This window comes from Coregonus lavaretus, assembly GCF_964263955.1.
Source record: "Coregonus lavaretus genome assembly, chromosome: 8".
Lineage (NCBI taxonomy): Eukaryota > Metazoa > Chordata > Actinopteri > Salmoniformes > Salmonidae > Coregonus > Coregonus lavaretus.
Genome location: NC_139995.1, coordinates 44,891,130 through 44,918,124, shown reverse-complemented (window position 1 = coordinate 44,918,124; position 26,995 = coordinate 44,891,130). Strand labels below are relative to the sequence as shown.

Sequence of the window (26,995 nt, the reverse complement as noted above, 5' to 3'; positions counted from 1 at the left end):
CCGACCCGGCGAGCACTGGCAGAGACACAACGACACAGACTCCCACAACACATTTAGGAATTTAACCCGCTTTAGTTTAAATTCAATAGTTAAGAGGCAAATATGGCGACTGAAAACATGGCAATGAACGGAGAGGCCGACCGAGAGAACGGAGGAGAGGTAAGATAGGCGTCGATGCAAGAAGCTGCGAGTCTGCAGTCTGCAGTCTGCAACAGAGGCCAGCCCTAACCTATGAAAAGTGTTTGTTTTTTCATAGAAAAACGTCCATAATCTATGCCGCAGCCTACTGCATCTTGGTTACATTGTAACCTAACCATTATAGCCGATCATATATGCTAAAATGTAACCATTTCTCGCTATGCAGGAAGTTTATCGGTAGTTCATTTATTTACATCTCACATTCTGTGCTGTAACTTTTCTTTGTGGGGCTTCAACAGGACTAATCTAAATTAAGCACCAGTCTTGTCTGAAAGATTGCAAACCCAATGCAATAGATTTACTCGTAGCCTATAATGGTTTTTGCTTGTAGTTTTACGGGTAGTGACTACGCGCTATGCTCGTGAAAAGTAAAATCCGCAGAAATACAATGACTGACACGTGCCTGTTGTCATGGGGATTATGCTCCTGAACAGTGGATATTTTATGAGATTGGGAGCATAGCCAGTGGGCCTGTTGGTGGCCTCAGCAGCCTATTTCAAAGACCATTGTCACGCGAACCTTGGAACTAGATCAGGGTTTCTATTACAGCTAATGAAGTCATTCATTCTAGTCCAAAACCCACCTGTTGAGGATTAGGTGTGAGATCATAGCCATGCTCCGGATTTATGCTACCTACACCAGGGGAATCCCTTATTTACATTGACATTTTAGTCATTTAGCAGACGCTCTGATTTACAGGAGCAATTAGGGTTAAGTGCCTTGCTTAAACCTAGTCGGCTCAGGGATTAGAACCAGCGACCTTTCGGTTACTGGCACAACGCTCTTACCCACTAAGCTACCTGCAGCATGATGTTGCTACATGCAACTTGAACAACGCATGATTTTATGTAGCCTGTTGACTATCCTTCAAATATTATGTTGATGTGTTTGAAAACCCAAATCATGAAAAGTATCAGAGAACTTGATCTACCAAGGAATTGATCCAACAATGTTGGGTAGCAAGAAGATGGCAAGAATGTTGTTGTCAATTGTTTATAATCAACCAAATTATGTTGCATTATAACACAGTTATAACCAAATCACAGTTAAAGGTACTTATTTATGACATTAGTCAGCTTAATAGATAATTATATCACTATACTGGAGAGGTCTGAACAGGATATGAAAGAAGATACTGAAGATACACACACACTAAAAATACATTACACAATGAGAAAGTGGGGGGAAGTGGTGATTTCCCACTGATGTGTCAAAGTCAGAGCAGGTTATCCAGGGGCCTTGTTTGTGAATAGGTGACATATACTAAGGGGGAAGCCACATAATTGTAAAGTTACTAACCCAGAGTAAACACCTGTTACACCACGACAAGAGGTCATAACCATGTCAAAGGCCAAAGGAAAGCATGTAGAATTCCCCACAAGTCCCCATTGATGTAGGTAGAGTGTTAAGTGCTATGTGGTTGTTAATATTTGGTGTAATATGGCAAAGAAAACAAACATTCCTATGGGCAAAGGTAAACACCCTTCCCACCAAGCAAGAGTTTACAAAAAACTACAACAAAGTTTAGGCCTACTCAGTGTCTGTGTCCAAAATGGCACCCTGGCCTATTCTCTAGCTACCAGAGACCTGGTCAAAAGTAGTGCACTATATAGGAAGTAGGGTGCCATTTCGGACCCATTCAGTGTTTACATAATTATGCAGGACGCTTTCAAATCATCACTCAGTATTGATTTGTCTTGTTGGGGGTCTTCCGAAAACGAAATGTTTACTTAGCCTTAGATACCATTCATCCCCATCTCTCACAGTCACACAATGCTTAATGGTACAATTATCTGTTTGGCTGGCAGAGATATTAGATAGATGAGAGTTGGGCTCAAGCCTGGGAATTAATGAAGAAGGTAGAAAAGCATATCCAACTATCAGGTGCTATAATTTAAAAAAATCAATGAATGAAATAGAATGAAATAGAATGTCCGCAACTCTGTCATTCTCCTCAGTGGTGTTTTCAAGGTTGTCTGTTGTGCGTCTTGTAGAAAACACTGCAATTCTTTAAAAAAGGAATACCCTCTTCGGAGAACATATTTTGAAAGTCCAACATCCCAAGTGAATCACATAGCATTGAGCAACATAAAGGAGGTGTCCAGTCTGAGCCCGCTCTGCTCTGTGAGCAAAGGGACATAATGGCCTGGGATTCTGGAAATTATTGACATTTAGGTAATGATGACTCAGAAAAGTCCTGATCAAACTCAATGGAAAACAACTGTGCGAACATCGAGCTCTGTTAGAGTTTGTTGTTTTTACCCATCAGTGTTGATCTTAAACCTGCAGCTTATACTGATTGTTGAGTCTAGTTGTTCAGATAGAAGCAACATGAAGAGCCCACATGTGAACCTCACAGTCAAACAACAACAGTTGTTCAGTTGATGTACTACCAGTGTATGAACCAGGAGGGCAGAGGGTGGGTAGGAAAAAAGAGAGCTGAGAGGGACTCCCATCTCTACATGAGCAACAACATTGTTTGGTCAGCAGTGTTTGTCCCACAATGATCTGTTTGTTACTCAACAATCATGCTTAAGAAAGGTGTCTGGAATCACCAGAATACGTAATACAGTACATGTACTGTATCTCATCCTGTTATAACACTCTGGACATCAGCAGCAGAGGCAAGTCCCTCCTTGGCCAGAGAGAGGAAGAGGGACAGATAACCAGACACTGAGGACAAGGCCATCAGAAAGTTCCTTCATTAAGTATTTCTAGAACATTGTTAAGTTATGAATACAGCAGTATAGGAATCTAGCCCATTTGAAGGACAAAGACATGGACAACAAGATCGAGTGAGAAAAATGGCACACAAAAAACTGGACCAGAGAAAGGGAGTGAGAGTCAGAGAATGGAATGAATGAAAGACAAAGAAAGATCAGTGCAGGAATTTGAGGGTTATAAGTCAGTGAAGGAAAGCAGGCTGCTTCTAAGAGATAACTGTCCAAACATTGCTAGCCTCGGTCACAAAGACAACTTTTTCCTCTGTGGGCTGTGAGTGTTTTTAGAGGTGGTGAGAGGCATGTGGATATGGGTTACTCTGTTTTACACTGCCAACCTGGGCACAAGGCTCTCTTTGTTGGTTTTTGGACTGTTCCACCCAAAATAAACACTCTGTCCTCAACCCACAAAGACACCTGGGTAATGTTTGGTTTAGGAATCCCACTTTTCCAATGATGTAACAATTTAACATCATATTTTCCGACCCGCTCTACTGCAGGGTGGTAAGGTAGAGAAGAGACCTTCCTCCACAGGGTGAACAGCTTTCTCTTGGTTTTCAGCTTCAGTATCTACACCCTGGGTGACAAGAAACTGAAGAGAAGTCATAGCACATGATCTCTTGACCTCCCTTCCTTTCTATCAGTTCTCTGTGCACCGAGGGCAAGTCACCATGTACCGACGGCATGGTCACACTTCCTGCTAAAATAGTCCCACAACACTTTCATTTCCCACAAATCCACAGTAGTGTCACTGTAGCAATCCCCAGAATGTCCCCATACTTCCATTACAACTTTTTCCTCCTAATTACGCTGAAGGTCAATATGACATAGTAAAAAGTTCAGTGAAGACATTAACTCATCATAGTGTTCATATAATGTAGTATAGGACCAGCCTCTTATATAATAATAATAATAATATAATTAACAGTGTGCTTCCCTCCAGGTTCACTTACAACTGTATCCTGACAGTGATGTACCTGGGTTAACATTTACATTACATTTACGTCATTTAGCAGACGCTCTTATCCAGAGCGACTTACAAATAGGTGCATTCACCTTATAGCCAGTGGGATAACCACTTTACAATGATTTTATTTATTATTTTTATTTTTATTTTTTGGGGGGGGGGGGGGGTTGGGGTAAGGGGGGGTAGAAGGATTACTTTATCCTATCCCAGGTATTCCTTAAAGAGGTGGGGTTTCAAATGTCTCCGGAAGGTGGTGAGTGACTCCGCTGTCCTGGCGTCGTCAGGGAGCTTGTTCCACCATTGGGGTGCCAGAGCAGCGAACAGTTTTGACTGGGCTGAGCGGGAACTATGCTTCCGCAGAGGTAGGGGAGCCAGCAGGCCAGAGGTGGATGAACACAATGCCCTCGTTTGGGTGTAGGGACTGATCAGAGCCTGAAGGTACGGAGGTGCCGTTCCCCTCACAGCTCCGTAGGCAATCACCATGGTCTTGTAGCAGATGTGAGCTTCAACTGGAAGCCAGTGGAGTGTGCGGAGGAGCGGGGTGACGTGAGAGAACTTGGGAAGGTTGAACACCAGACGGGCTGCGGCATTCTGGATGAGTTGTAGGGGTTTAATGGCACAGGCAGGGAGCCCAGCCAAAAGCGAGTTGCAGTAATCCAGACGGGAGATGACAAGTGCCTGGATTAGGACCTGTGCCGCTTCCTGTGTAAGGCAGGGTCGTACTCTTCGAATGTTGTAGAGCATGAACCTACATAATCGGGTCACCGCCTTGATGTTAGCGGAGAACGACAGGGTGTTGTCCAGGGTCACGCCAAGGCTCTTCGCACTCTGGGAGGAGGACACAACGGAGTTGTCAACCGTGATGGCGAGATCATGGAACAGGCAGTCCTTCCCCGGGAGGAAGAGCAGCTCCGTCTTGCCAAGGTTCAGCTTGAGGTGGTGATCCGTCATCCATACTGATATGTCTGCCAGACATGCAGAGATGTGATTCGCCACCTGGTTATCAGAAGATTAGAAGAAGATTAGTTGTGTGTTGTCAGCGTAGCAATGATAGGAGAGGCCATGTGAGGATATGACAGAGCCAAGTGACTTGGTGTATAGCGGGAATAGGAGAGGGCCTAGAACTGAGCCCTGGGGGACACCAGTGGTGAGAGCACGTGGTGCGGAGACAGCTTCTCGCCACGCCACTTGGTAGGAGCGACCGGTCAGGTAGGACGCAATCCAAGAGTGAGCCGCGCCGGAGATGCCCAGCTCGGAGAGGGTGGAGAGGAGGATATGATGGTTCACAGTATCAAAGGCAGCAGACAGGTCTAGAAGGACAAGAGCAGAGGAGAGAGAGTTAGCTTTAGCAGTGCGGAGAGCCTCCGTGACACAGAGAAGAGCAGTCTCAGTTGAATGACCAGTCTTGAAACCTGACTGGTTTGGATCAAGAAGGTAATTCTGAGACAGATAGCAAGAGAGTTGGCTAAAGACGGCACGCTCAATAGTTTTGGAGAGAAAAGAAAGAAGGGATACTGGTCTGTAGTTGTTGACATCAGAGGGATCGAGTGTTGGTTTTTTGAGAAGGGGTGCAACTCTCGCTCTCTTGAAGACGGAAGGGACATAGCCAGCGGTCAAGGATGAGTTGATCAGCGAGGTGAGGTAAGGGAGAAGGTCACTGGAGATGGTCTGGAGAAGAGAGGAGGGGATAGGGTCAAGCGGGCAGGTTGTTGGGCGGCCTGCCGTCACAAGTCGCAATATTTTATCTGGAGAGAGAGGGGAGAAAGAAGTCAAAGCATAGGGTAGGGCAGTGTGAGCAGGACCAGCGGTGTTGTTTGACTTAACAAACGAGGATCGGATGTCGTCAACCTTCTTTTCAAAATGGTTGACGAAGTCATCCACAGAGAGGGAGGAGGGGGGGGGGGGGGGGGGGGGGGGGGGGGGGGGGGATTCAGCAGGGAGGAGAATGTGGCAAAGAGCTTCCTAGGGTTAGAGGCAGATGCTTGGAATTTAGAGTGGTAGAAAGTGGCCTTAGCAGCAGAAACAGATGAAGAAAATGTAGAGAGGAGGGAGTGAAAAGATGCCAGGTCCGCAGGGAGTCTAGTTTTCTTCCATTTCCGCTCAGCTGCCCGGAGCTCTGTTCTGTGAGCTCGCAATGAGTCATCAAGCCACGGAGCTGGAGTGGAGGACCGAGCCGGCCGGGAGGATAGGGGACATAGAGAGTCAAAGGATGCAGAAAGGGAGGAGAGGAGGGTTGAGGAGGCAGAATCAGGAGATTGGAGGGAGAAGGATTGAGCAGAGGGAAGAGATGATAGGATGAAAGAGGAGAGAGTAGCGGGAGAGAGAGAGCGAAGGTTGCGACGGTGCATTACCATCTGTGTAGGGGCAGAGTGAGTAGTGTTGGAGGAGAGGGAGAGAGAAAAGGATACAAAGTAGTGGTCGGAGACTTGGAGGGGAGTTGCAGTGAGATTAGTAGAACAACAGCATCTAGTAAAGATGAGGTCAAGCGTATTGCCTGCCTTGTGAGTAGGGGGGGACGGTGAGAGGGTGAGGTCAAAAGAGGAGAGGAGTGGAAAGAAGGAGGCAGAGAGAAATGAGTAAAATGTAGATGTAGGGAGGGTGAAATCCCCCAGAACTGTGAGGGGTGAGCCATCCTCAGGAAAGGAACTTATCAAGGCGTCAAGCTCATTGATGAACTCTCCAAGGGAACCTGGAGGGCGATAGATGACAAGGATAATAAGCTTAAATGGGCTAGTGACTGTGACAGCATGGAATTCAAATGAGGAGATAGACAGATGGGTCAGGGGAAAAATTGAGAATGTCCACTTGGGAGAGATGAGGATTCCTGTGCCACCACCCCGCTGACCAGATGCTCTCGGGGTATGCGAGAACACATGGTCAGACGAGGAGAGAGCAGCAGGAGTAGCAGTGTTTTCAGTGGTAATCCATGTTTCCGTCAGCGCCAAGAAGTCGAGGGACTGGAGGGTAGCATAGGCCGAGATCAACTCTGCCTTGTTGGCAGCAGAACGGCAGTTCCAGAGGCTGCCTGAGACCTGGAACCCCACGTGGGAGGTGCGTGCAGGGACCACCAGGTTAGAGAGGCAGCAGCCACGTGGTGTGAGGCGTTTGTGTAGCCTGTGCGGAGAGGAGAGAACAGGGATAGGCAGAGGCATAGTTGACAGGCTGCAGCAGATGGCTACAATAATGCAGAGGAGATCGGAATGAAATGAACTAAACATCTGGGAAAGGAGAGAGCGGGGCCTCCCTCACCACAACTCCCAAATATAACTCTCCCAACTTCCACCTCAGAAACTATAATTGTTGTAAACTACAGCGGTTCAATGTTCTCTAGGAATAGACTAACTTAGTTTATTCAGCTAGCTAACTAGGTGCAGTATTATTCCGTGAAAATCGTCCGGGCACCTCGTCATAAGACGCCACAGCCAGCTAGCATGCCGGACTCCAACAACACGGTTTAGCGCCAATACTCGGCCACAACAAACCACCAGTGTATCAACACGCAAGCAGATCGTTCGTGTCCGTGTCTAACGTTGTGGGTTAGTCCCGACAGCTTGAGCGAGTCCGTCGTCAACTTATTCAGCCAGTTAGTTAGCTAGAATAGTTAGCAAACTAGCTAGCCATTGCTTTCAGACAAAGAAGAACCCCTCCTTTCACGGCACGAACACACAGCGAGAGCCAAACTAACGTTAACTAGTCACCCATGTCCTGAATTCCTTGAACGACTCGGGCTATCAATATGTAGAAGAAAAAAAAACACAAATGTAGGTTATGACTTACCCCTAGCAGCTACTGTTAGCTAGCCAAGTGCAAAGCTAGCCACTGAATTGACTCAGCCAGTTCGCGTCTGTTCGCTCGGTCGTTCCAGCTATTGTTTAAGTCCATAGACATATGGATGGATATACATTACAGTGGGGGGGGAAAGTATTTAGTCAGCCACCAATTGTGCAAGTTCTCCCACTTAAAAAGATGAGAGAGGCCTGTAATTTTCATCATAGGTACACGTCAACTATGACAGACAAATTGAGAAAATGTTTTCCAGAAAATCACATTGTAGGATTTTTTATGAATTTATTTGCAATTTATGGTGGAAAATAAGTATTTGGTCACCTACAAACAAGCAAGATTTCTGGCTCTCACAGACCTGTAACTTCTTCTTTAAGAGGCTCCTCTGTCCTCCACTCGTTACCTGTATTAATGGCACCTGTTTGAACTTGTTATCAGTATAAAAGACACCTGTCCACAACCTCAAACAGTTACACTCCAACCTCCACTATGGCCAAGACCAAAGAGCTGTCAAAGGACACCAGAAACAAAATTGTAGACCTGCACCAGGCTGGGAAGACTGAATCTGCAATAGGTAAGCAGCTTGGTTTGAAGAAATCAACTGTGGGAGCAATTATTAGGAAATGGAAGACATACAAGACCACTGATAATCTCCCTCGATCTGGGGCTCCACGCAAGATCTCACCCCATGGGGTCAAAATGATCACAAGAACGGTGAGCAAAAATCCCAGAACCACACGGGGGGACCTAGTGAATGACCTGCAGAGAGCTGGGACCAAAGTAACAAAGCCTACCATCAGTAACACACTACGCCGCCAGGGACTCAAATCCTGCAGTGCCAGATGTGTCCCCCTGCTTAAGCCAGTACATGTCCAGGCCCGTCTGAAGTTTGCTAGAGTGCATTTGGATGATCCAGAAGAGGATTGGGAGAATGTCATATGGTCAGATGAAACCAAAATAGAACTTTTTGGTAAAAACTCAACTCGTCGTGTTTGGAGGACAAAGAATGCTGAGTTGCATCCAAAGAACACCATACCTACTGTGAAGCATGGGGATGGAAACATCATGCTTTGGGGCTGTTTTTCTGCAAAGGGACCAGGACGACTGATCCCTGTAAAGGAAAGAATGAATGGGGCCATGTATCGTGAGATTTTGAGTGAAAACCTCCTTCCATCAGCAAGGGCATTGAAGATGAAACGTGGCTGGGTCTTTCAGCATGACAATGATCCCAAACACACCGCCCGGGCAACGAAGGAGTGGCTTCGTAAGAAGCATTTCAAGGTCCTGGAGTGGCCTAGCCAGTCTCCAGATCTCAACCCCATAGAAAATCTTTGGAGGGAGTTGAAAGTCCGTGTTGCCCAGCGACAGCCCCAAAACATCACTACTCTAGAGGAGATCTGCATGGAGGAATGGGCCAAAATACCAGCAACAGTGTGTGAAAACCTTGTGAAGACTTACAGAAAACGTTTGACCTGTGTCATTGCCAACAAAGGGTATATAACAAAGTATTGAGAAACTTTTGTTATTGACCAAATACTTATTTTCCACCATCATTTGCAAATAAATTCATAAAAAATCCTACAATGTGATTTTCTGGATTTTTTTTCTCATTTTGTCTGTCATAGTTGACGTGTACCTATGATGAAAATTACAGGCCTCTCTCATCTTTTTAAGTGGGAGAACTTGCACAATTGGTGGCTGACTAAATACTTTTTTCCCCCACTGTATATGTTTATACTGAACATCATTGCTGTCTTTGTCTAGTCTATGTTGTACTAATGTTAGTCTCTCTGTATTCATGTTAGGTTCCACACCCTAGTCGCTGGAGACAGAGGGAGACGGGGGGTGCTCTGAACATGAACCACTACGCCAATAAGAAGAGTGCAGCAGAAAGCATGCTGGATGTGGCATTACTCATGGCCAATGCGTCCCAGCTGAAGGCTGTCCTGGAGCAGGGCCCAGGGTTCACCTTCTACACCCCTCTCATCACCCTCATCTCCATCTCCCTTATCCTGCAGGTCACTGTGGGCATCCTGCTCATCTTCATCGGTGGGTCTCAGTTCTATTCTCATCAACTTTATTAATCCCCCCCAGTGGTAAGTTAAGAAAGTCATAGACACTCTGTCTGACTCTGGCGCTAACCAGCAACTGGTTGCTTCCCAATAATATCTCCTTTCTCCTGAAGAGTGAAGTCATTCAATACTTCCCACAAATCTAAAAGCATTGGATTGGTGGAGGCATGGGATAGGAGTTTCCACCATATTTCTTATCCCAATCATTCCATTTTTTATTTCAAATCAGTGAAGGGAAGTGAACACTTTGGGATGAAGGAGAGATAATTGGGACATAGCCACAAATTGATGAGGCATGGGCCAGGAGCGTAGAAATATAATGAATAGAACAGGCTTGGAACCTCTTACCCTGACAATTTTACTGGTAAACTCCTGGGTACACTCACAATGGCTGCCTGGTATTGTGATGCAATAATTTCCATGGTAATCTAGAATGTTAATTCAAATTAAGGAATACCTGGAATAGTATAAAGTTATCCTTCTTCCCCCACCCCCCATAAAAAATAATAAAATCAAGTGGTTGTCCCACTGTCTATCATAAGTTGAATGCACCAATTTGTAATTCGCTCTGGATAAGAGGGTCTGCTAAATGATGTAAATGTAAATTATGCTAACTGATGTGGCTCATGCAATGGAATTTATTTTTTTGTAATGTCAGTTGAGTTGATTCAACAAATCAATGCACTAATTGATGGGTACCTGCTTTGCTCCTACTGGTACACTCAAAATGGCTGCCAGTCCACCCATTATGCCATCATTGACTTGAATGGGGAGGCCCGTTCTATTCATTTTATTTCTGTGGCCAGGAGTTTATCCTGACTATGTGACCTGACCCCCATATGACATGGTCAGGGAAAACTCCTAACATTATTGATGAGACATGAACACTTGATTTATGGTACTATTGTTTCTCCTCAGCTCCAGGAATAGACAAACTCCCTGACCCTACTTTATGATTGAATACCAACAAACATTATGAGCTCTATTTTAACAAACTTAACGCAATGGTAGATCTAAGAGCTGGCGGTAGCGCTGTATGTCGGGCGGTGTGTCAGAAATATATATTTAATTTTTTTGTCAGAAATATTTTAGCTATTTTCACAGCCGAAATTATGAGCGCAATAGCTGGCGGTGGCGCGAAAGGGCAAATTTTTGATGAATAAGGAAGTTATAGGTGTGACGAGGGCTTTGCCATTGCTGTTGAAAACAGCCGTAGTAGCTTAGGGTAAGGGTAGCCTATGGAGGTTAATCGGACATGAGGCGGTCTTTGAAAATGGGGAAGGATAGCCTACTTGAACAAGCGAAATGAAGTATGCAGGTATGTGAATTGTGAATAATGAAAAACCTCCAAAATATTTCAAAGCATTCTCAGTAGACCATTTAAAAGCCCTCTTCATAGGCTACTTGGCTAATGGCAAGGATAAAAAGACGCATCTATGCGATGCTGCTAAACGAGCCTGGATTAAGGGGAGGGTAGGCTATGCTTGGTTTTTAATCAAATTAAATGAAATAGGGGAAACAAATACTTTTTTAATGTTTCTAAATATGAGATTCACCAGCACAAAAGGCACATCTCTCTTCCATGGGCACTGTGCGTCATGGCTGGATAGGCTGCGCTTCCACTCTCAAAATCCATGCCATTATCAACTGCGTTACCATTAAGACCTGCTTTTTGTGGGTCTTAAACTTCCCATTAGCACTGCATGAAATTGTAACTTTTGCCCCTTGTTTTTAAGGACACAACTCAAATATTGCCACCCCTCCTACTTCAGCGCAAACGGGCTGATGTTAGACAGGTAAATTGCCAAACCTGCCGTTAGGGCTGGAAAATGCCAGTGTGTGAGTTTTTACATGACGAAATTGCAAACTAACATGCTTTTGACACTTGTGCCTCAACACCAGCCGAAAATAGAGCCCTATGTGTGTCTGTAGGCCAGAGAATGGCTCTCTCAGCTAAAACAATATTATCTATGTACTGAGAGAAGCCTTGTCCATCACACCCCTGGCCATAATATCCTTATGTTCCCCTGCCAGGAGCTCCCATTGTGTGGGTGGGAGAGTTCAAAAATGAGACCATTGTATTTCTCCTCTGAGCTGGTTCAAATTAGGAATACTCAGCTTAATGTCCTGAGGGGGAATTGCTAACGTTACAGGAGTTGTGTCTCTGAACTGAGACAGCATTTGAAAAATGCTAAACTAAACTGGGCCCCAACTAACTCTCACCACAACCTCCACAACATATTAGCCTTCATCTCCAGTGAGGCATACAGTGCATTCAGAAAGTATTCAGACCCCTTGACTTTTTCCACATTTTGTTACGTTACAGCCTTATTCTAAAATTGATTAAATTGTTTTATCCCCTCATCAATCTACACACAATACCCAATAATGACAAAGCAAAAACAGGTTTTTGGAAAATTTTACAAAGAGGTTTTTTTTTTTTTACTGAAATATGACATTTACATAAGTATTCAGACCCTTTACTCAGTACTTTGTTGAAGCACCTTTGGCAGCGATTACAGCCTTGAGTCTTATTGGGTATGATGCCACAAGCTTGGCACACCTGTATTTGGGGAGTTTCTCCCATTCTTCTCCGCAGATCTTCTCAAGCTCTGTCAGGATGAATGGGGAGCATCTCTGCACAGCTATTTTCAGGTCTCTCCAGAGATGTTCGAACGGGTTCAAGTCCGGGCTCTGGCTGGGCCACTCAAGGACATTCAGAGACTTGTCCCGAAGCCACTCCTGAGTTATCTTGGCTGTGTGCTTAGGGTCGTTGTCCTGTTGGAAGGTGAACCGTCGCCCCAGTCTGAGGTCCTGAGCGCTCTGGAGCAGGTTTTCATCAAGGATCTCTCTGTACTTTGCTCTGTTCATCTTTCCCTCGATCCTGACTAGTCTCTCAGTCCCTGCCACTGAAAAACATCCCCACAGAATGATGCTGCCACCACCATGCTTCACCGTAGGGATGGTGCCAGGTTTCCTCCAGACGTGATGCTTAGCATTCAGGCCAAAGAGTTCAACCTTGGTTTCATCAGACCAGAGAATCTTGTTTCTTATGGTCCGCAAGTCCTTTAGGTGCCTTTTCGCAAACTCCAAGCAGGCTGTCATGTGCCTTTTACTGAGGAGGGGCTTCAGTCTGGCCTGATTGGTGGAGTGCTGCAGAGATGGTTGTCCTTCTGGAAGGTTCTCCCATCTCCACAGAGGAACTCTGGAGCATAACCAAGGCCCTTCTCCCCTGATTGCTCAGTTTGGCCGGGCGGCCAGCTCTAGGCAGAGTCTTGGTGGTTCCAAACTTCTTCCATTTAAGAATGATGGAGGCCACTGTGTTCTTGGGGACCTTCAATTCTGCATAATTGTTTTGGTACCCTTCCCCATATCTGTGCCTCGACACAATCATGTCTCGGAATTCCTTTGACCTCATGGCTTGGTTTTTGCTCTGACATGCACAGTCAACTGTGGGACCTTATATAGACAGGTGTGTGCCTTTCCAAATCATGTCCACAGGTGGACTCCAATCAAGTTGTAGAAACATCTCAAGGATGATCAATGGAAACAGGATGCACCTGAGCTCAATTTTGAGTCTCATAGCAAAGGGTCTGAATACTTATGTAAATTAGGTAGTTGTGTTTTTAATTTTTATAAATTTGCAAACATTTCGAAAAACCTGTTTTCGCTTTGTCATTATGGGGTATTGTGTGTAGATTAATGAGGATTTTTTTTTTGAATGAATTTTAGAATAAGGCTGTAAAGTAACACAATGTGGAAAAGGTCAAGGGGTCTGAATACTTTCCGAATGCACTGTATAATGAATGTCCTAGATAATAATTCACCTGAGGGTAGGAAATGTCAAAGGCTGTATCTTCATATCACATGGTTCAATAATGATTAATTAAATATGACAACACTGAATAAATGATGGTTCAAAAGCCAGGCCTCGGCCTGATTATTTAAAAGTTCATCCTTCCTAGGTAGGGAGGATTAGAGATGACTGGACTAGTGAACACAATGTGGTACAGCCCTTGTGTCCACTTGTCCAATCTTGTCTACTCACTCAATGATTACGTAAAGGAAGGGAGAGGGGAAGGATGTACTTTTAAGGAATTCAAATAGGGCCCCAGTCTTAGAAGCTACACTTAAAAACTGTGAAATAGCTCTCTCTGTTGGTTGGACTGAAGACATGCTTGGAGCCAGTAAATTAATCCTCAACATATTTTGGTGTGTCTCTATTGTTCTGCAGTAAAGTGGAACCTGAACGATGAGAGCATGCACTTCAAGCTGAACATTATGGAGAATGTCGCCACAGCACTCGTCTTCATCATTGTTGTAGTCAATGTCTTCATCACAGCATTTGGCGTCCAGAAGCCCAATCTAAACTCCTAACTGCCCTCACTCCTTACCCATGGTCATCAGCTAGTACACAGGTAAAGGTATTATACTAGTGTTATATGCACAATACGCACACACCATGCCAATGTATACTTTTCTTTGGTAGTGTTTGGTAATCATACATGTATGAGAGTTGTATGTCAAATTGTCAGGTTACATGAGCTTTATAAATACACCACATGACCAAAGGTTTGTGGACACCTGCTCGTCAATCATCTATTCCAAAATCATGGGCATTAATATGGAGTTGGTCCCCCCTTTGCTGCTATAACAGCCTCCACTCTTCTGGGAAGGCAGTCCACTAGATGTTGGAACATTGCTGCGGGGACTTGCTTCCATTCAGCCACAAGAGCATTCGTGAGGTCGGGCACTGATGTTGGGCAATTTGGCCTGGCTTGCAGTTGGTGTTCCAATTCATCCCAAAGGTGTTCAATGGGGTTGAGGTCAGGGCTCTGTGCAGGCCAGTTAAGTTCTTCCACACAGATCTCAACAAACCATTTCTGTATGGACCTTGCTTTGTGCACTGGGGCATTGTCATGCTGAAACAGGAAAGGGGCTTCCTCAAACTGTTGCCACAAAGTTGGAAGCACAGAATTGTCTAGAATGTCATTTTATGCTGTAGCATTAACATTTCCCCTCATTGGAACTAAGAGGCCTAGCCCGAACCATGAAAAACAGCCCCAGACCATTATTCCTCCTCCACCAAACTTTACTGTTGGCACTATGCATTGGGGCAGGTAGCGTTCTCCTGTTATGCGCCAAACCCAGACTCGTCCGTCGGACTGCCAGATGGGCATTCATCACTCCAGAGAACGCGTTTCCACTGCTCCAGAGTCCAATGGCGGCGAGCTTTACACCACTCCAGCCGATGCTTGGCATTGCGCATGGTGATCTTAGGCTTGTGTGCGGCTGCTCGGCCATGGAAACCCATTTCATGAAGCTCCTGACGAGCAGTTATTGTGCTGACGTTGCTACCAGAGGCAGTTTGGAACTCGGTAGTGAGTGTTGCAACCGAGGACAGACGATTTTTACCCTCTACGCGTAAGTGGCCTACCACTTCGAGGCTGAGCCGTAGTTGCTCCTAGACGTTTCCACTTCACAATAACAACACTTACAGTTGACCGGGGCAGCTGTAGCAGGGCAGAAATTTCACGAACTGACTTGTTGGAAAGGTGGCATCGTACGAAGGTGCCACGTCACTGAGCTCTTCAGTAAGGCCATTCTATTGCCAATGTTTGTCTATGGAGATTGCATGACTGTGTGCTCGACATTATACACCTGTCAGCAACGGGTGTGGCTGAAATAGCTGAATGCACTAATTTGAAGGGGTGTCCACATACTTTTGTATATATAGTGTATATGTAGATAGGCCTACTGTTAGAATACACATACAGCGGCTTGCGAAAGTATTCACCCCCCTTGGCATTTTTCCTATTTTGTTGCCTTACAACCAGGAATTAAAAATGTTTTGGGGGGGGGGTTGTATCATTTGATTTACACAACATGCCTACCATTTTGAAGATGCAAAATATTTTTTATTGTGAAACAAACAAGAAATAAGCTTGTGCATGCATAACTATTCACACCATCTCTGCAGTAGGCAGAGATGGTGAAACAAGGAACTTTACTGATGGTCCCGAAGCCAGGATACAAAATAACGGACTTTACACTAAAAAGAAAGGCGGAGCAAATAAGACTCCAAAAAACAGGCAGACAGCCACAAATACGGAATACTAACTATGACTGAAATAATAAATAAACAGGGAGAACACTTCTCACGTACCTGTCCATACGTCCCGCGATCAGACACTGATTAGTACTGCTTGGCATAGTGAAACTAGCAGAGAAAACTGAGCAAGGGAACACAGGGAATTGAGGGCATAAATACACAGGTGAATCAGATAGACACAGGTGACACCAATAGGAAGATGATTAGTCCCGACTGTGAGTGAGGAGGTGCCTAAGGTTGTCGGAGGATGCTACCAGTGGGTCGCTCCGGAACTGCGACCCCCTCCTGTAACAGTCTCCCACATGCCTTTTGGCGAACACCAAACGTGTTTGCTTATTTTTTTCTTTAAGCAATGGCTTTTTTCTGGCCACTCTTCCGTAAAGCCCAGCTCTGTGGAGTATGTATGGCTTAAAGTGGTCTTATGGACAGATACTCCAATATCCGCTGTGGAGCTTTGCAGCTCCTTCAGGGTTATCTTTGGTCTCTTTGTTGCCTCTCTGATGAAAGTCCTCCTTGCCTGGTCTGTGAGTTTTGGTGGGCGGCCCTCTCTTGGCAGGTTTGTTGTGGTGCCATATTCTTTCAATTTTTTAATAATGGATTTAATGGTGCTCCATGGGATGTTCAAAGTTTCGGATATTTTTTTATAACCCAACTCTGATCTGTACTTCTCCACAACTTTTGCCCTGACCTGTTTGGAGAGCTCCTTGGTCTTCATGGTGCCGCTTGCTTCGTGGTGCCCCTTGCTTAGTGGTGTTGCAGACTCTGGGGCCTTTCAGAACAGGTGTATATATACTGAGATCATGTGACACTTAGATTGCACACAGGTGGACTTTATTAAACTAATTATGTGACTTCTGAAGGTAATTGGTTACACCAGATCTTATTTAAGGGCTTCATAGCAAAGTGGGTGAATACTTATGCACGCACCACTTTTCCGTTATTTATTTTGTATAATTTTTTGAAACAAGTCATCTTTTTCATTTCACTTCACCAATTTGGGCTATTTTGTGTATGTCCATTACATTACATCCAAATAAAAATCAATTTAAATTACAGGTTGTAATGCAACAAAATAGGAAAAACATCAAGGGGGATGAATACTTTTGCAAGGCACTTTAGGTGAATCTTATAGTAACTGTTATATGGGAATACCATAGCTGCAAAGCTGTACTAACCCAATTACCGCTACTTTACAGGCCAGAGACGTTCAGAGATCCAGTCTTCCATAGGCCTCAAGCCATCAGGTTCTCTGTTACGTCAAAGACAATGGATAGATCAACTGTATAGGACTCACACTAGCCTTTCATATCCACGGCCAGTCAACATTTCAGAGGCCATTACAAACTCAGAGTTCACCATCTTTGGCTTTGGCTTTCTATGTTCATTTCTCAGGATCTCATTCTCAGTTGCATTATCAAGCTTAGAGTTTGTCGACTCTGTCTTCCCCTGGTCATTTACCCTACTTCATGTTGTTACGTCACACACTTCATCAGTTGCTATTACTAATTGTTCAAATGACCAATGGCGTTAATTTATTGCCTTTTCAAATATGATCTACAGGGTTATTTTATACATATCTCAGAGCTGCTGTCGTGGTGACTGTACTTGAGTTGTACAGACCCAGCTGCTGTGTGTGTGTGTGTGTGTGTGTGTGTGCGCGCGCTCAAGTCTCTTTGGTCTGCTTTCAGCTCTGTACAAAAACACTTATTTTATATTTTTACCTCCCAAGCTAAAGCCCAAAGCACAGCTGTCTTAACTGCTATCGTTAATGCAGTAGAGGTTCGCAGATGTTTTTGGACTTCAGCTTATCTGGGTGTGTGTTGTAAATGCAGTGGTGAAAAGTACTTAAGTAAAATTACTTTAAAGTACTACTTAACCTCTTAAGGATCTGACCCTTTTTTTCTCAATTTTCACCTAAAATTACATACCCAAATCTAACTGCCTATAGCTCAGGACCTGAAGCATGGATATGCATATTCTTGATACCATTTGAAAGGAAACACTTTGAAGTTTGTGGAAATGTTAAATTAATGTAGGAGAATATAACACATTAGATCTGGTAAAAGATAATACATACAAAAAAACATGTGTTTTCTATTATTATTTTTGTTCCATCATCTTTGAAATGCAACACAATATAATATTGCAGTGTGTGTGCAAAGTTTCAGATTGATCCAGTGAATATTTTGTATCAAGTCTGCCCAAATGTGCCGAATTGGTCAATTGATACATTTTCAACTACATAACTATAGAGAACATACAAAAAAGATATGGTAATACAAAATGTAAGTTTACACAGGAATGTCATACATGATGGATCATTAGCTTATACACTAACTTTCACACGTCTAGATGGCCGGTCAGGGTGGGTGTGTAGACAGAGACAGCAGGGGTTCAAACTGTAGAACCCAGTTACCACATTTGAATATAAAAATGGATGCTACAAAAAACTATGCTACATTTTATCTCTGGGACCCTTAGGATGACAAATCAGAGCAAGATTACTGAATGTAAGTACATTATTTACCTTCAGAGGTGAATGTATCAAACCAGTTTCCGTGATAAGTTTTGTTGTTGTTGTGCACTCTCCTGAAACAATAGCATGCTATTTTTTCAATGTAATAGCTACTGTAAATTGGACAGTGCAGTTAGATTAACAAAAATGTAAGCTTTCTGCCCATATAAGACATGTCTATGTCCTGGAAAGTTTGCTGTTACTTACAACAGTCATGCTAATCGCATTAGCGCACGTTAGCTCAACCGTCCCGTAAACGGGACACCGATCCCGTAGAGGTTAAGTAGTTTTTTTGGGTATCTGTACTTTACTATTTATATTGTTGACAACTTTTACTTCACTACATTCCTAATGAAAATAATGTACTTTTTACTCCATACAATTTCCCTGACATCCAAAATTACCCGTTACATTTTGAATGCTTAGCAGGACAGAAAAGGATCCAATTCACATCATCCCTACTGCCTCTGATCTGGCGGACTCACTAAACACAAATGCTTCATTTGTAAATTATGTCTGAGTGTTGGAGTGTGCCCCTGGCTATCCGTAAATTTAAAAAACAAGTTGTGCCTTCTGGTTTTCTTAATAAGGAATTTTAAATTATTCATACTTTTACTTTTGATACTTAAATATATTTTAGCAATTACATTTACTTTTGATACTTAAGTATATTTAAAACCAAATACTTTAGACTTTCACTCAAGTAGTATTTTGCTGGGTGATGTTCACTTCTACTTCAGTCATTTTCTATTAAGTATCTTTACTTTTACTCAAGTATGACAATTGTGTACTTTTTCCACCACTGTTTAAATGCTTTGCCCACAGCCCCATGCTAAACATGTGTACATCATTGTACAGCAGAGAGGAGCGGATATAATCTGAGTCCTGTATGAGCCTGGGCCTACATATCGTATATTCAGGCAGAACTGCAGTGGTCAGCAGGTGTACAGTTTACAATCGATTAAGGTTGAAAAATTCCAGTAACTTTCCCAAAATAACCAGGTTTAAGTTACCAGAATTTTGCAACCCGACAGTCAACAAACCTCAACTTTTTATTACATTTACATTTACATTTTAGTCATTTAGCAGACGCTCTTATCCAGAGCGACTTACAGTTAGTGAATACATATTTTTTTTATACTGGCCCCCCGTGGGAATCGAACCCACAACCCTGGCGTTGCAAACGCCATGCTCTATCAACTGAGCTACATCCCTGCCGGCCATTCCCTCCCCTACCCTGGACGACGCTGGGCCAATTGTGCGCCGCCCATGAGTCTCCTGGTCGCGGCCGGCGGCGACAGAGCCTGGATTCGAACCAGGATCTCTAGTGGCACAGTTAGCACTGCGATGCAGTGCCTTAGACCACTGCGCCACTCAGGAGTACAGTTTTATCAGAGGGGACTGTGCATGCTGCCTTATATATGTAATCTCAGATCTATAACTGTATGTAGTTATAATTTAAATGTATATGTATATACACCACAGGAAGCTGCTGGCTGAAGGGAGGACGGCTCATAATAATGGCCGGAAAAGAGCGAATGGAATGGCATACCATTCCACTTATTCTGCTCCAGCCATTACCACGAGCCCGTCCTCCCCAATTAAGGAAGGTGCCACCAACCTCCTGTCATATACTGTACACTGAGTGTACAAAACATTAAAGGACACCTTCCTAATATTGAGTTGCCCCCCCCCTCTTGCCCTCAGAACAGCCTCAAATCGTCGGGGCATGGACTTTACAAAGTGTCAAAAGCGTTCCACAGGATGCTGGCCCATGTTGACTCCAATGCTTTCTACAGTTGTGTCAAGTTGGCTGGATGTCCTTTGGGTGGTGGACCATTCTTGATATACACGGGAAACTGTTAAGTGTGAAAAACCCAGCAGCATTGCAGTTCTTGACACAAACACCTGGCACCTACTACCATACCTGTTCAAAGGCACTTCAATAATTTGTCTTGTCCATTCACCCTCTGAATGATACACATACATGTCTCAATGATTAAAAATCATTCTTTAACCTGTCTCCTCACCTTCACTGATTGAAGTAAATTGAAGTGACATCAATAAGGGATCATAGCTTTCACCTGGTCAGTCTATGTCATGGAAAGAGCAGGTGTTCATAATGTTTTGTACACTTAGTGTATATATTTGTGTTGGACGTATTTATGTCATGCCTCGTTTAGACCCTACGCCTTGACAGTATAATCGTTTGTTTAGATTCTCTTAGGCCTTTTCTATTTTTGTAAATTAAGGACCAAATCATTTAACCCCACTTTTAATGTACTTTGTTGTTTTATGCACTGTATGCAATAGAACACTTTACTATTCTGAAATGAAGTTAGTAAATAAAATGCAACAATTTGTTCAGATATAGTTTTTTTTATTGTACATGCATGGAAAGGCTTGAAAGAAAATCATAATGGTGGCACTTGAGAGACTAAGGCAATCTGTGGGGCAAATCCTAACTTCCACTTTTTTACATAAAAAAAAGAGTAGATAGAGCTGTGACACAACAGTAATATGTCTACACATTGATTATATCTGGTAGGTTACATGATGTCCCCTACTATAAAACAGTATAACCGTTATAATCTACTTCCCCCATTAACAATATTTCCCTTCACAAACAAAACATAGATTAAGGCAAGTAAATGAACAAATGCTTCATGCATGTGTAAGAGAAAACATAAGACACGTGTTGGTTAGAGAAAGCTTTGGAAATGCTTAACATTTGAGAAAAGTGAGAGAAAAATAGATTCTGAGGTGAAACAACACGGTTGAGACCTGAAATGTGTTTGTTTGCATTGGCTTTTTAGTGGGCATAACCTAAAAAAAGTACACTTTCAAAAACAGTGACTAAGTACTATTTTCACTCAAAATAAAGATTTAAAGATGGAATCCACAGTAGGGGAAACAGCACCACTGTCCGCCACACCGCCATTGTTATTGTTTTGTTGACGAAGCGGAGTTGAGGAGCCTCACACAAAAAAAATGCTGAACATATTCTGCTGTTCTATCGCGCGTGAAATGATATCAGAGGGGGAAAAAACTGTGTTTGTTGTTTGCAGTAACTTCGTTGTTGTTGTAATATCGCAAACGGACGTAGCAGTTTCACCATTAAGGATTCCAGCTTTAAACATCAGGAGATAAGTCAACCACTATAACGTGATAGTTCTAGTGAACATATTGCAATGTCTCGGATATAGCTAGGTCACACATTCATTAAACCTTGCCTAGGTATACAACCATAGTGGACCTGGATTCATCTAATGTAAAGGCATTATGTGGTAGACATTTAACCCAAGACTTCACACTGGATGCACAACATGTTATAACATTGTTATTACATTGTTTCGCTTATAGACTCTCCCTGACAACAGAGACGTTATCACAAAACAAATTGCAATAAATGTAGTGCTTGGTTGTTTTTTTCTTCAATAAGCTAATTAAACATCTCATCTTATAAATACCCCAAATAAAATTGATGTTTTCTAATGTCAATCTCCTGAGTATACTGTAAGCAGTACAACACACTCTGTGGAAAAGGTTCAGTATTTAAAGTGAGCCTGGTCTCTGGGTATTCTGTACAAGCCCCTACATGTCTACTGTGTCCACACCACACAAATGAAGCTGAATGCAGACAGGATCTCTGATGCTATTCAGTAACAGAGGCTTTAGTTTAGTGTAATAATAGTATTTTTCACCAGAGAAGAGGCATGTCTATTATTATTATTAACCATTATTAGGACAATGAAAGTCCATAAAAACCAGCGCTGTATGAAAAATTGTAAGAGAAAGTCAGATCCCTAAACCCAAAAGATATATATCTATCTATCTATCTATCTATCTATCTATCTATCTATCTATCTATCTATCTATCTATATATATATATATATATATATATATATATATATATATATATATATATATATATATATATATATATATATATATATATGTATAGTATTTACAGAGTTGTAAAAAAAAATAATGACTTAAGGGCTTTTCACACTACTGAGACGAATCGAATAGAGCCCAACCAAGCTGTACTAAACTGGCCTGGTTACGCATCAACCGTAGTTGCTGTAACTCGCACAGTTTGGTTCAGGTTGGCACGGTAGTGTGAAAAGGGTGTAGTGTAGTGTATTGTGTAGATGTCCGGAAGCACCTTTGGAGTGTGTGTTCTGATGTGCTGGTGGTGTTGGAGACACACCCACTACTTCCTGATGGGGTCTTCAGTGTACCATATGAGAACCTCTCGGGCTCGTCGGCCCAATCCAAGAGCAGCCATGCCAAGAGCCCTGCTGCCCCCTGTTACTTTGGACTCTGCAGGACAACACATGGGCGTTTCAACTTTGTTAGATTCCCCAACAAATAATCATGATAGCACTGATAACTTCAACCTAATGAAAAGTGAATAGGTGTAAATGATCCTGCTTGTGCGTTCTCTACACAAGCCCCACAACAATGAAACAGCTTGCCCTGTCAGACACTAGAGTTTCTTAAATCACTTTTCTTTTCTTTTTTAGCTTTTAAATCAGAGATTTTATTGTTTTAGACATCCTTTGTGTTTTATGTTATTTTACTCATTCCTTTCACTGCTTCTTCCTTCTTTGTTTCACTGTAAAGTGTGATGCGATTGCACTTTAAATCAAGTTTGATTTGATGTGTCATAACATGAAGATGCAATGTTATGCTTGATTTTTTTCTTTTTTTTTAGGTCTACTGGAGTACAGACGAGCTGTAAAAAATGTATGATTTCTGGTGTTCCTACTGGTCTGTTTTCTGTGGGAAAGAAAATTTGAGGGGGGAAAATGGTACTCACCGCCATAGTAATGCAGTAGAGCCACCCCAACTGCAACACTGAAACAACTCAGGAAGAACATATGACCTGGAGAGAGAAGAGAGAGCAGAAGACAGTATGTGAGAAAGAGAGGTTTGTACCGTAAAGGGCATATGTGTTTACAGTACATGTGTTTGTATGTGTGACAGAGTGTGCACTTTCTGTGTGTACAGCTTACCTCTGTCGTTTAGCACATATCTCTGCTGAGTGGGTGAGGCTGCAATCGTGAACGGGTCTATAGAATCTGGGAAAGGGATTGCAAAATGTCAGCGATATTGTCAACCTCACTCAATGAGGTATTTTGATGTGATTAATAATGAGAGCAAATCTCAGATCTCCAGTGACTGACTGACAGTCGGAGACTAACCTCTGAGGCGAAGACGCGTGGGTAGGCTGAAGTACACCTCTTCCACATGCAGGTGAAGCGCCCGGTAGAACTCCCGGCAGGCCTCTTCACCTTTCCCCTGCAGGTGAGCCAGGAGCTCGGCCAGTCGGACGCAGGTGGGCACATCAAGATCCCTAAACTGGACCATCATGTCATTTTCAGAATTCCAGGAATTCAGAAACACATTTCCTGTGCACGCTAGCCCATTACTCAATTTTAACATTGTGTTACAGTCTGTCTAGCGCTGGTCTGTTCAATAGAGTCTGACAATGAAACAAGTAGTCATTCTCTACATTTCTGTGGGACAGGACTTACTACCAGTGGAAGTTACCACTACCCTGGGACAAAATTATTTTACTTGGGAGCAAAACTCACTTTGGTGGCCTCCTTGTCTGTGAGGATCTGTGGGTAGATCCTGTTGAGCTGCAGGATGAGCTTATCCACTAGTTCTGTGTCCAGGCGATGGTCTGCCCGGAGGAACCGACTGTCCTCCAGCAGCTGGTCATGGAAGCTGTCTGACAGTCACATGGGAATGAATCACGAAATGAAAATTATAATAATAAAATGGGAAAACTTGAGGATCACACACAGTTCATATTAGGGCCAGGATAAGGAATGATTGACTCGCTAATAATGAGGATATGGGACAGTAGAAACAAACTAGGACAGTGAAATCTCAAAATATGCTCAAGAGTCAAAGTTTGAAGAGGAATTTACAACAGAATTTAAATCTAATTTAATTTTTCAGAATTTGAACTTTTTGACAGAATAGGTAGGCTATGACAGGCCGACATTGCTTTGCTATTTTAGGACAAGCCATGTCCAGACAAGTACACGTAGTGACTCTAGGGTGAAACGTAAATGCCCTATGCTTCGCTGGCTGCTCACTGGCACATGATTTTCTTCGGTAGCCTATACTTGCCTCTTCAGAAAATGTGTTGAATTCAGCTCAGTCTGTGTGTACAGTATCTCACCAAAACCTCTCTAGCCGTCAGTGTCATTGGTTTATATGGATGTGTTAGAATGTGGAAACGGGTAGGGTACAGCAACTTGTGATATCATGTTACATTAGGTCAAAGGCAGGCGCGAGGTGTAGCCTACATCGGAAACAATGTTGGTAAAAATAGACGTAGCTGCCGGGAACACTACACTTTGCAAAAGGTTAGGCTACCAAGTGTTAGCACGATAGCAAACATTAGAAGTTGGAAGTGCCATGCCATTGCCGTTCAAAGAAGCTGTCCACTTGTTGACAACCATGCTCTCCCGCCCTACTTTATGTTCATGCGCAATATCATGTGGGTAAGTGTGCATTATTTTTAAAAAAACATATCCATGGCATGAAAACAGAAATTACAGTAGTACTATATTATAAGAAGTCGCCAACAAACCTCCCATTGTGGAGTCCCTTCTGTTCTTTGTTTGGACCCTCCCTCGAGATCATCAACCCGGTTACCACAGCCACAAAGTCATAATTATGGCTAAACCCGCCTATTTCTACAAATTATCTTCTTAAAATCTGATTTCTAACATAACCTTAACGCTAAACTTAACCACACTGCTAACATTATGTCCAAACCTAACCTTAAATGAGGGCGAATTTTTGTTTTCATACATTTTACGAGAGCCGACATAGCCTTTTTTGATTTTGTGGCTGTGGTAACTAGTGATAACACATCAACCCGACATCACTGCAGGGCGTGACTATAACTTTCCCCGGAAATGCCCGATACAATGTATCCATGACTAAATTTATCTTATTTTAGCCACAGGGATACATTGAATATAAAGTAGCCTCATTTTCGGTTATTTCAGTGAAAATTGAATTGAATTAACATCCATAATGAGGGCTATGTAAATGCTGTGAAAATGTGTTATCATTTGATCTCGGTTGATTTACAGTAAGGCTCAATTTCACACATTTTAGGATTATGCTATTATGGCTATATTTTTATTGACTAATTCCTAAATGAATACACAGACCATTTTAGAGGGACACATTGAATGACTGAAGCAGGAATAGGGTTAGATAGTGAAAATAATGTAGATCAATAAATACACACACACACACACACACACACACATTATTTGTTGTTGTTTTGGCTCTCTACTCCAGCACTTTGGATTTGAAAATATACAATGACTATGAGGTTAAAGTGCTTTAAAGTGCTTTAATTTAAGGGAATTTTCACCCATATCAGGTGAACCATTTAGAAATTACAGCACTTTCTGTACATAGTCCCCCCCTTTAAGGGGACCCAAAGTATTGGGACAAATTCACTTATGTGTGTATTAAAGTAGTAAAAAGTTAAGTATTTGGTCCCATATTCATAGCACACAATGACTACATCAAGCTTGCGACTCTGTTGGATGCATTTGCTGTTTGTTTTGGTTGTGTTTCAGATCATTTTGTGACCAATAGAAATGAATGGAAAATAATGTAGAGTAATTTTGGCGTCACTTTTATTGTAAATAAGAATAAAATATGTTTCTAAACACTTCTACATTAATGTGGATGATACCATGATTACGGATAATCCTGAATAAATTGTGAATAATGATGAGTGATAGTGTTGATATTGCATGTCAGAGCAAAAACCAAGCCATGAGGTCGAAGGAATTGTCCGTAGAGCTCCGAGACAGGATTGTGTCGAGGCACAGATCTGGGGAAGGGTACCAAAAATGTCTGCAGCATTGAAGGTCCCCAAGAACACAGTGGCCTCCATCACTCTGAGAAGGGCCTTGGTCAGGAAGGTGACCAAGAACCCGATGGTCACTCTGACAGAGCTCTAGAGTTCCTCGGTGGAGATGGGAGAACCTTCCAGAAGGACAACCATCTCTGCAGCACTCCACCAATCAGGCCTTTATGGTAGTGTGGCCAGACGGAAGCCACTCCTCAGTAAAAGGCACATGACAGCCCGCTTGGAGTTTGCCAAAAGGCACCTAAAGACTCTCAGACCATGAGAAACAAGATTATCTGGTCTGATGAAACCAAGATTGAACTCTTTGGCCTGAATGCCAAGCGTCACGTCTGGAGGAAACCTGGCACCATCCCTACGGTGAAGCATGGTGGTGGCAGAATCATGCTGTGGGGATGTTTTTCAGCGGCAGGGACTGGGAGACTAGTCAGGATCAAGGCAAAGATGAACGGAGCAAAGTACAGAGAGATCCTTGATGAAAACCTGCTCCAGAGCTCTCAGGACCTCAGACTAGGGCGAAGGTTCACCTTCCAACAGGACAACGACCCTAAGCATACATCCAAGACAATGCAGGAGTGGCTTCGGGACAAGTCTCTGAATGTCCTTGAGTGGCCCAGCCAGAGCCCGGACTTAAACCTGACCGAACATTGCTGGAGAGACCTGAAAATAGCTGTGCAGCAACGCTCCCCATCCAACCTGACAG

The 26,995-nt window shown here is 43.1% G+C and overlaps 2 protein-coding genes across 4 annotated transcripts; one reads left to right on the top strand and one right to left on the bottom strand.

Annotated features, from left to right (window-relative positions):
- LOC311134256 (ninjurin-1-like) lies at window positions 1-23,169 on the top strand. 3 transcript variants are annotated; one of them, XM_084167882.1, is made up of 4 exons: window positions 1-159; window positions 9,474-9,717; window positions 13,975-14,158; window positions 23,089-23,169. In XM_084167882.1, the coding sequence occupies exons 1-3, from the start codon at window positions 103-105 to the stop codon at window positions 14,115-14,117; spliced, it is 444 nt and encodes a 147-aa protein (XP_084024008.1). In that variant the 5' UTR covers window positions 1-102; the 3' UTR covers window positions 14,118-14,158; window positions 23,089-23,169. The 3 variants fall into 3 exon arrangements, with proteins under 3 accessions (XP_084024008.1, XP_084024007.1, XP_084024006.1); XM_084167881.1 differs by lacking the exon at window positions 23,089-23,169 and adding an exon at window positions 20,080-20,736; XM_084167880.1 differs by lacking the exon at window positions 23,089-23,169 and adding an exon at window positions 17,049-20,056.
- Window positions 22,367-25,014, bottom strand: LOC311134255 (caspase recruitment domain-containing protein 19-like). The gene is made up of 6 exons (XM_084167879.1): window positions 24,985-25,014; window positions 23,972-24,111; window positions 23,579-23,735; window positions 23,390-23,455; window positions 23,194-23,259; window positions 22,367-22,694 (listed from the first exon to the last, which is right to left on the bottom strand). Exons 1-6 carry the CDS (start codon window positions 24,989-24,991, stop codon window positions 22,585-22,587), a joined length of 546 nt encoding a protein of 181 aa, XP_084024005.1. The 5' UTR covers window positions 24,992-25,014; the 3' UTR covers window positions 22,367-22,584.
- Window positions 25,015-26,995: the final 1,981 nt, after the last annotated feature.

Excerpts from the sequence above, each read along its gene's own strand:
- LOC311134256 (XM_084167882.1), top strand. The coding sequence starts at position 103 with ATGGCGACTGAAAACATGGCAATGAACGGAGAGGCCGACCGAGAGAAC. Across the intron at positions 160-9,473 it reads ACCGAGAGAACGGAGGAGAG|GTTCCACACCCTAGTCGCTG; the intron begins GTAAGATAGGCG and ends TATTCATGTTAG. Across the intron at positions 9,718-13,974 it reads CATCCTGCTCATCTTCATCG|TAAAGTGGAACCTGAACGAT; the intron begins GTGGGTCTCAGT and ends ATTGTTCTGCAG.
- LOC311134255 (XM_084167879.1), bottom strand. Across the intron at positions 23,736-23,971 it reads CAGACAAGGAGGCCACCAAA|TTTAGGGATCTTGATGTGCC; the intron begins GTGAGTTTTGCT and ends ATGATGGTCCAG. Across the intron at positions 23,456-23,578 it reads CACGCGTCTTCGCCTCAGAG|ATTCTATAGACCCGTTCACG; the intron begins GTTAGTCTCCGA and ends TCCCTTTCCCAG.